At 31.8% G+C, this 11084-nt stretch overlaps 2 protein-coding genes across 2 annotated transcripts in view; both read left to right on the forward strand.

Annotated features, from left to right (window-relative positions):
• LOC119584409 (ubiquitin carboxyl-terminal hydrolase 46-like) overlaps positions 1 to 11084 on the forward strand; it is a gene marked incomplete in the record, with an annotated part of 69624 nt that overhangs the window by 54423 nt on the left and 4117 nt on the right.
• On the forward strand, positions 21 to 1183 carry LOC119584440 (elongator complex protein 4-like). The gene is given in 3 exon segments (XM_037933048.1): positions 21 to 428; positions 466 to 738; positions 741 to 1183. Coding segments are annotated over 3 exon segments (1086 nt in total). The 3' UTR covers positions 1146 to 1183.

Genomic DNA, 11084 nt, shown 5'->3' on the forward strand with positions numbered 1-11084 from the left:
CTCATAACTTAAATTTTCAGATGTCTCATGGCAGTAGTGTTAGCAGTTTCCAGAAAAAAGGCAAGGTGAAGGTAGTCTCCATTCCAGGTACTCGGCCATCATTACATAATGCCCAGCTTCTGATTTCAACTGGCTTACCTTCTCTTGATTACCTGTTAGGAGGAGGACTGGCTGTTGGTTCACTGCTCATAGTAGAAGAAGATAGATATGATGTGTATAGCAAACTGTTTCTCAAATATTTTCTTGCCGAAGGGGTGATAAACTACACATACTACTCGCTGGCCAATTGGACATGTCCTCCATCAAAGTTTAATTCGATCCTACCATCATCAGGATACACAAACCCCAAAATCAACCTTGTTTTGATGACAGACACCAGTTACCTGCTTTGGAGGGTAATAAACCAGAATTCCTGCTCATCCATCGCGGTACTAAATGTGGCACGTTGTATGATTTAGAACAAAGTATGACTCGAGTCTCATAGATAAGGTGGATGTGGGATTATGGGATGGTAAAATCATAGAGGAAGGAAAGGGAATGGTAAAGAACAAATATTATTGGTCTCTCTTACAATTTATTAAGAAAAGAATAGAATCAGGAAACCTGTCAACATCCTTTAATAAAGCAAAGACTAATGTTATGCGCATAGCCCTGCATTCACTTGGATCTCCACTCTGGGGTTGGGAATTTAGTCAGCATGAAAAGGACCACCCGTGTAACTTCTCAACCGCTTTATTTAGTTCTATCTACGGGCCCTTGTACGCTCTTCTTTTTCCATAGGAATGGTCACCATCCCGTCTCATCTGTTTGTAGATCCTGCTCTCATGTCTCGCTTGACAATAGCAGGGGATTTTGTAGTGAGACTTGAATCATTTCAAGGGTCAGAGAAGGAAACAAATCCAGTATTCAAGGATTACCATGGACTTTTCCACATTGTGAAGCTGTCTGCACTCAATAGCCTTGTTCCTCCCTTGTTAGACTCTACAGACTGGGTTTTTCGACTAAAAAGACGCAGTTTAACCATTGAGCGCTTGCATCTCCCTCCTGAATTATCAGAGACTGTCAGCAGAGATCAAGAAGAAACAGTTACAAAATCAGGCCCTGCTTGTATGGGGGGAAAACTCCCAAAACACCTGGATTTTTGAAGTTTGTTGCCTTAATGAATAAATTTTATCAAAGTTTTGATGATGTTTCACTTAGCTTTTTCCATTGTTTTGTTTGTTTAAAAAAAATATAGGTATAGTTTGTTCTTTTTTTTCATTTTAGTTTTTTTCCTGTTTAATTGATAGCAAACCATATGTAATAGAATAAGAATATTATATCAACTAAGTTATGCAAATATATGTAACAAAAATTTTCTTTTTGATTATTGATTTTGACTCTGAAATATACAAATAGAAAATATGAAAATGATTTTTTATGCAGAAAAAAGTGTTAGGTTATCCTTCATAAAGTGGTTTTATTTTTAGTAATATATGCAACAAAATTTTGTTTTTGATTGCCATCCATTAATTTCTGTATAGGTCTATAGAAGTCTGCACATTGAAATTTGGTATTTCTAAAACATAAGACTGACACTCAGTGAGGTGATGCACAACCTTCAGTTCTAAAACTTCATTACATATATCTTTTTCATAGACCTTGCAGACTTGAAAGTAATATTGTTGATAGAAAAACAAACTTTCAGAGGAAAGTGTATATTTAAAAAAAGAGAGAAAGTTCAGAAGGTGACCATACTTTAGAATTAGGAGACTATGCAATCTTCAGCCTCAGAAGTATCAGAATTCCCAACTTAAAAGAAAAGTCATTAATGAAATGAGTATGAATTGCTTGTATGAATTATGTGTGTATATGTAATGGCGTAACTACTAAGTATTTAAGTTAACTGACTAAAAAGTTGAAGAAATGACCAATACAAAAATGAAGGATATGTGATAAAGAATATATATATATATATATATATATATATATATATATATATATTATATAATATATATATAATATTATTACTATTACTTTTTTTTTTTCTTTTTTTCTTTTAACGGTAGTTTCATGTTTTGCGCCTCCGTGTGCCGCATGATTCTTATATGTAAGTTTTTCATGTTGTGGATTCTCTTAGGAGTGAGTACGTGTAGGGTCCCCAGTTGCCTTTCCACGGAGAATGCCAGTGTTACCTTTAGATTTCAATATCTCTATTTTTATCCGTGCTTGGGACCAGCACTGATTAGGCCTTGGCTTCCCCCCCAGTTGCTAGTAGGCATTCGCGGTGAATTTTCCCTTGCCCAAGGGACAACACGCCGGCCGTTGACTCGAACCCTCGACTCAGATTTGCCGTCGTGACAGTCTTGAGTCCAATGCTCTACCACTCTGCCACCGGGGCCTTACTTATACCACATTATATTTATATATAATATATATATATTTATATATATTTATGTATCATCTTATATATACATATTATATATAATGTTCTAGTTATATACTTATTCTATTATTAATATATCTTTATATAATAAAATTTTTAAATTTATTAAAAATTAACATTAATTTATATATGTATAGGATAAAATTTTATGTGTCTAATAAATAATTTCACATATATATGTTTTTACATACACACACACACACACCACACATCACACACACCCCACGACCCACACACACACACACACACCCCAACCCACACACACACACACACACGCACGACCCACGTGCATCACACATTATCAATTATTGCATGCATATATTGTATATATATATTATTATATATATATATATATAAATATATATATTATAATATATATATATATAAATATATATATATATATATTATTATTTTATTTATATTTATCATACAAATATATATATATACCCCATACACAATTTTGTATATTATATATTTTATATAATATAATTATAAAATTATATCTTAGATTATGTATATATAATAATATATATATATATATATATATATATCAATATTATATCATATATATTATATATATGTGTGTGTGTGTGTGATGTGTGTGTGTTGTGTGCACGCGCGTGTGCGTGCACACGTGCATGTGTTTGTGTGTGCATGTGTGTGTGTGTGTGTGTGTGTGTGTGTGTGTGTGTGTGTGTGTGTGTGTGTATTTGTGTTTGTATATTCGTGTGTATGTGTGTGTGTGTGTGTGAACAAGTGAGAGAATGTGTGTATGTATGTGAGTGTGTGTGCATGTGCATGCGTGTGTGTGTGTGTGTTGTGTGTGTGTGTGTTGTTGTGTGTGTGTGTGTGTGTGTGTGTGTGTGTGTTTGTGTGTTTGCATATCAGAGAAAAAAAAAAAAAAAAAAAAAAAAAAAAAAAAAACAAATTAATTAAATATAATTCTATATATATAATAAATCTATATATATATTATATATGTGTGTGTGTGTGTGTGTGTGTGTGTGTGGTGTGTGTTTTGTGTGTGGGGGGTGTGTGGTTATTGTGTGGTGTTGTGTGTGTTATGTGTGTGTTTTGTGGTTAGTGTGTGTGTGTGTGTGTGTTGTGTGTTTGTGTGTATGCTTATATAATTATATACTATTATATCATATATATACTGTCTCTCTATCTATATATATATATAGTCTATTATATGATAGATAGATATTCTATATATATATATTATATTTATATATATATATATATATAATTATATATATCTATCTATATATATCTATATATATTATATATAATATATATATAATCATATATATTATATATATATATTTATATTATATATATTTTATATAATATATCTATATATTTCATATTCATATATATCTATACATTTTATATTATATATATATATATATATATATATATATATAATATTACTCATATTTGATATATATATCTATTATCTATTATATATTTTATATCTATCTCTCACTAATCCTATTATGTTATATATTATTATATATATTATATCATCTCATATATCTCTCTATCTAATCTCTATATCTATCTTCTATCTCTATCTGTCCTAATCTATGTATTATCTATAATATTTATTCTATATTCTAATGATCTATGATACATGATGGTATCATCTTGTATTTGCATGTTTCTATATATTCTCTGATCTCTAGATCTATACTATATATATATATATATATATATCTCTGTCTCTATCATGTATTATCCTGTCTAACTCTATATATCTAATATATCTTATATATTATCTATATATCTATATATATACTAATATGTATCTATAGTCTTATCTGTATATCTCTGTCTCTAGTATGATATATTCTATATATATATTTCTCTATAGCATATACATATATAGATATATTATATATTGTATCTCTATATGTATATATATATTATTATATCTCTATACTATCTCTCTTATATATCTCTCTCTCTCTCATCTGTCTGATATATCTGTCTCATATATGTCTAGTTCTGGTTATCTCTTCTACTATATATCTATCATCTTATATATACACTCTTACTATATCTACTATATAATTCTCTATGTCTATCTTATTTCTATCTATCTGTTCGATTCTATCCTCTATCTATATATATTCTATTGATATCTATCTATATATATATCTATCTCTCTGTGTTATTATATATACTATATATATATATCTCTATATATAATATGTTACTTATATTATATTTGTATATCTATATTAATATATAATATTCTATATTAATAATGACTATTATATATATATCATCTCTTCAGTATATTACTTATCAATATCTATCTATATACTATATATATATCTAATCTCTTCTATCTATCTATAACTCATATTATAATATCTATATATATATCTAATTCTTCATATATTATATCTATACTTTTATCTATATCTATATTATATTCATCTATATATATATCTACTATTTCCTTTACTATTACTCATCGTATTCATATAGTCATATATCTGATATATATATATATATTATATTTATATAATATATATCTTGTTATATATCTACTTTTCATCTATATATAATACTCTCGACTAATTCATATATTATATATAAATATATTCTCGCTCTATTATATATACTATATTCTCTATATAGTTATATCTATATATATATAATTATATATAATATATCAGATATGATTCATATCTGTATGTATCTATATATCATTCGTATATCTATATTTAAGTATCTATTCTATATCTATATCTTATATTATAATATTATTATAATATATCTATTCTCTACATCATTATTATATATATATATTATATATTATATATCTCATATATATCTCATCTCTATATTCTATTATCTGCATCTATTATATTATATAATATATATGACTCTCTTAGATTTGCCTAGCTTCATGATATATTATATCTTGTCTTATATTGCATACTCTTATATTATCTTATAGATATGCTCTCTTATATCTCTCTATCTACTTATATCTCCTTATCTATTCTCTGACTATATTAATCTCTATATCGCTATGAATACTAGTATCATATGCTCTCTATATGACTATATTCTTCTCTTCTATTGAATCGATTATTATTATGTAATATGAATCTCTTCTATATATATATATCTATCTATTATTTCATATTATATATATATATATAATATCTAACATTATCTATTATATATATATATATTATATATATATATATAATATCTATCTATATCTAAACCATATATATATATATATCTAGTTATATATATATGTCTACTATCTATATATCATATATACATTTATAATATAGATACTATATAGACATATATTATATATATATTAATATATATCTATAGATATAGAATCAGATATATACATATATATACATATATATACATATATATATATATAATAATATATATATATTATATATATATATTATTATATATATATATATCTATATTCATATATAACATATCTATCTATATTATCTATATAATCCTATATAATTTAATATATTCTTATATATATATATAGATATTATATATATATAATATTATATATATATCTATATATAATCCTAATATATATAATATCTTTAATTATATAATAATTCTATGTATATCGCTGTCATATCTACTATTGATATTATATGATTCTATTCTATATGATCTGATTATATCTCTATAGCTATATATTATCTATATATATCTATATATATATCATCTTATATATTCTAGTAATATATTACTCATATTATTTATATATATATATATCTTGATATATATAGTACTCTATACTCTAGATTATATATATATCTATATCTTATCTCATATCTTCTATCTCTAATATCTATCTATCTATACTCTATATTATATATATATATACGATATCTATATATATATATAATATATCTACGCTACACAACACACACACACACACCGCACCCACCACTACACACACACACCCACACAATACACACCCACCCACATAACCACCCACAACACACACACACACGCCCCCACCACACGGACACACACACACACACTATTATATTAATATTATATCTTATTATATATATATATATCAATATTTTTTTTTTTTTTTTTTTTTTTTTTTTTTTTTTTTTTTTTTTCTTACTCAAACCCACAACACACACCCACACACCCCACGCACACACACACACACACACCACAACACACACCACACCACCCGCATGCACTGCACACCACTCACATCATCATGCACACACATCCACACAGCACACCACTCCTAACACCTCACCACACACACTCACTCAAACACCACACACTCACTTACTCACACTAATATGCACATGCATACACACATTCTCTCACTTGTTCACACACACACACACACATACACACGGAATATACAAACACAAATACACATTACACACAACACCACACACACACACACGCCAGCACACACCCACACACCCACATGCACAGCACAACACATGCAACGTGTGGCACGCACCGCGCGTGCACACCACACCACACACACACACAGACACATATATAATAATAATATATAATAATATATTATTATATATAGATATATAGATCTCTATAATATATACATATATCTAATTAATATAATTATATTCTTTATATATAATAACTATTATATACACATATGTGGTATGTGGCTATTATATATTTTTGTAATCATAACTTATTAATTCTATATGATATAATCATATCATCTATATATTATATATCTATATTGTATATATATATCTATATATCTTATATATATTAGATATATATATAATAGTTGCTGCAATATCTTTTGTATGGTGTGTGCACGTGTGTGTGTGCGTGTGATGGTGTGTGTGTGTGTGTGGTGTGTGTGTGTTTGTGTGTGTGTGTTGTGTGTGTGTGTGTGTGTGTGTGTGTGTGTGTTGTGTATGTAATATACATTATATGTATATTATATATACACATACATATTACTTATACATATATATAATTATATATGATATATATATATAGCGATAGATATTTATAGATATATTATATTATATTATATATGTATATTATATTATCGTCTTACTCTCTTCTCTCTCTCTCTCTCTCCCTTCTCCCCTCTCTCTCTCTCTCTCCTCCCCTTCTCCCCCTCTCTCTCTCTCTCTCTCTCCTCCTCTCTCCCCCTCTCTCTCTCTCTCTCTCTTCCTCTCTCTCTCTTCTCTCTCTCGCCCCTCTTCTCTCTCTCTCTCTCTCTTCCCTCCCTCCTGCCCTCCCTCCCTGCCTCCCTCCCTCCCTCCTCCCTCCCCTCCCTCCCTCCCTCCCTCCCCCCCTCCCCTCCCTCCCTCCCTCCCTCCCTCCCTCTCTCTCTCTCTCTTCTCTCTCTCCTCTCCCCTTCTTCTCTCTCTCTCTCTCTCTCTTTCTCTTTTCTCTCTCCCCCTCTCTCTCTCCCCTCTCTCTTGTCCCTCCCTCCCTCCCTGACTCCCTCCCTCCCTCCCTCCCTCCCTCCCTCCCTCCCTCCCTCCTCCCTCCCTCCCTCCCTCCCTCCCTCCCCCTCTCTCCTCTCATATTCACACAAACAGATCCTTACCCATGGGTCTCTAGGCCAGTCTGCTTCCTGAGGCCAGTGAGCCGGAGGTCATGGAACTCCCCAAGGCTAAATCACCTGCATGTGAGTGTTTTACTATTATTATTTTGGTCATTGGTTTTATCATTTGTCAGAGCTATTACATAATCCCTGTTATTTTGAAGACAGTAGCTATCATTAAAGTTATTACTAAACATTATTTTTTATTTATTGTATCTTCTTGTATATGTCTTTATTTCTTCTTGATATAGTTATTTTACTTGGCTACTATATTATTATTATTATTGTTCTTACAATTTTATTATTAAGGTTATTATTATTATTACTACTATTATTATTATTATTACTATCATTATTATTATTACTATCATCATCATTATCATTATCAATATTTATGATTGTATTTTCTAATGTTTTACCAGAAATTGTAATGTATTATTTTATTACTATTATTATACATCCTTAAGTTTGATATATTAAGTTATTCTTATTATTGGTGTCATTTTTACTGATTTTTATCATCGGTGTTGTTGTTATTATTATTATTATTATTATTAATTATTGTTATTATGAATACTATTATTATTACTTATTATTACTATCATTATTATTATTTTTATGATCGTTACCATTTTCAGGTCTATAACCACCCATTATTATTATAGTGGTGGTATTATGTTATTGTCATTTAAAAATTTATATTAATTTAATACATTTTTGCATTTTGACTGTCAGTGACATTATGGTTTGCTAAGAATTTCATGATCATTATCAGCACCACTCCACAACCATTAATATAAATGCTTGTGATTATACAGAAACGGTCAAAAGAAGCTGCAGTTTCCTAAGGAGTTTTGAATATTGAGGAGTTTATTTCTTTGGCTATTGGGAGGATGTGCATGACCCCTGCCAGTCTAACTTCTGTGATATTATTATAATTATTATTTTACAGACTTCCAGGGTCATGATCCTGTCACTAGTGATCAGCTGAGCCTTTTTCAGGGCAGTTGTACCATTTTCTATATATTTCCCACTGTTATTCCAACACAGTTTATTGTATAAAGCTGTTGAACAGTAAGAAAAAATTACTCTTTCTTGTGGTTTTATTATTTTTTTTCCAAGACTCCTGTTTTATCGTAAGGAAAGTTATGAGAAGAAGACTGTTGAAGTGTAATGGCCTTAATGGTTGAACTATCTCATTCCTGTTTATAGCCAAAGATAGATATACTTGTGCAGCCATGATGGGGCTAAATATAGGCATGGGAGCAACCAAATAACTAATGTGCAACAGAACAAACTCATTTTATAGATGTGCTTTTTGAGAGAATATCCCCACATGCTTGTTACAGCCATGCACAATTTGTATGCAATTACTTGTCTACCAAGGAGTTTCCCTGCCTGTTACATTATCCCCCCCCCCCCTTCCCTCTCATGCCCATTGATGTTGTGGGGAGCTATGGGCATGGTATTTCTGTTTAGTTATCTGTCCCTTACCCCTAACCCTAAGGGGTGGACTGGGAGCCAATGCTGGGAATCTCCCCTACCTTGGGCCTCAGCCCTTGGTTCAACTAATTTTGCACGGTCTTTTTCCTCTCCTGCTTTTTCGTTTTATGTCCCTTCCCCAACCCCTTCTACTCTCCACTTCCTAAAGTGTGAAAGGATGAAAGGCTGACTTGGTACCATTCCTGAATGGCCTGAGGGAGCATAGGCATGGTATTCCCCTGTTTTAGTTGTCTAGCCCTTACCCCTCAAGGGGGACCCTCATGGGTGGACTTTCTCTCCCCAACATACTCTAGGCTTACCATGGCCAATAATGATGTTATACCCATAGACCCTAGGCTCTCCTTTGACCACTGCCCCAAACACTGCAGCTACTAGCCCCTCCTCAATGCCTACTAGTATGTTATCCACCTATGTCAACACTCAAGCTCCAGGAGACATTTCAACTTCATCACCTCTACCCCCACAATCTTCACCCCATCCTCCCATATTACTACTTTACAGCCTTATTGTCCACCTCTCCATAATACTACCTTCCTTAACACTACTCCCTCTTCCACACATCCCCATCTCTACAAACATCTTAAATACTCTATTTAGCTCAGCCAAATTTGACCAATTTTTCGTGATCCCTCCCACAGCTCCCTGCTCTGACAACACTCTTCTCTCTGCAGCAATGTCTCCAGAAACAAGTAGGCAAAGTCTCTTTCCGTAGCCAACCCGATCATTCTTGTCTTGTCACAGTTACATCTGAAAACCAAGCTATAGCATTATCAACTCTAATTGATCTCTCTGGCAACCCCATTCCTGCAAAATCTCATGCAAGCCTCAATACTTGTACCGGAACTGTCTCTCTCCCAAGCAAACTGCCCTATTTATAACAAAAATTGGTTAGACTGTGGAGAAGACTTACTCGCCTGCCTCGCAGACTATGATACGATATCAGTATCAGTGCTACTCCATTCCTCCTAACGGTCATCAGAAAAAACCCACCAACATTACCAAAATTACTTTCCATAGCCAGATAGGAAGCAGGTCAATGAGATTTTCTCCTACTCCAGTAACGTCGCTCACTCTGCCCCTCCCCCTCCCTCCCAAGATGTTCCTACACACACCCCTATACCTATCCCTCTTACATCTTACTTCCCCACTTCTATCTCCTACCTTCCTAAGTCAAATTATTTTACCATTCTAAATCCAGACACCCCAATCTCTACTACAACCCCAACACCTTCCCCTCGCCCCCTGAGCACTACTTGCAGCAAACAGACTAAACGTTCCCCCCTTCTTCTACCACACACTCGCCTCCACCTACCTTAACTTCTACTCTTCAAACACCAGTCTCCTCAACCCTTAGCTCCTTTCCCTTCAAATTCTTCTACACGCACTGTAACCAAAATCACTCATAGATCAACTTAAGTATAGCTCTTCTACAGTGGAATATTCACAGTTTCTGTTCTCATAGACCTGACCTTTGTCATATTTACCATTTTGTCTCTTCGCACCCCCTTTATGTTTCGTTTATACTTATCCATCAGAAAACACCTTATGTGATACCCTCCCTTCGTC

Source organism: Penaeus monodon, chromosome 2 (assembly GCF_015228065.2).
Source record: "Penaeus monodon isolate SGIC_2016 chromosome 2, NSTDA_Pmon_1, whole genome shotgun sequence".
NCBI lineage: Eukaryota > Metazoa > Arthropoda > Malacostraca > Decapoda > Penaeidae > Penaeus > Penaeus monodon.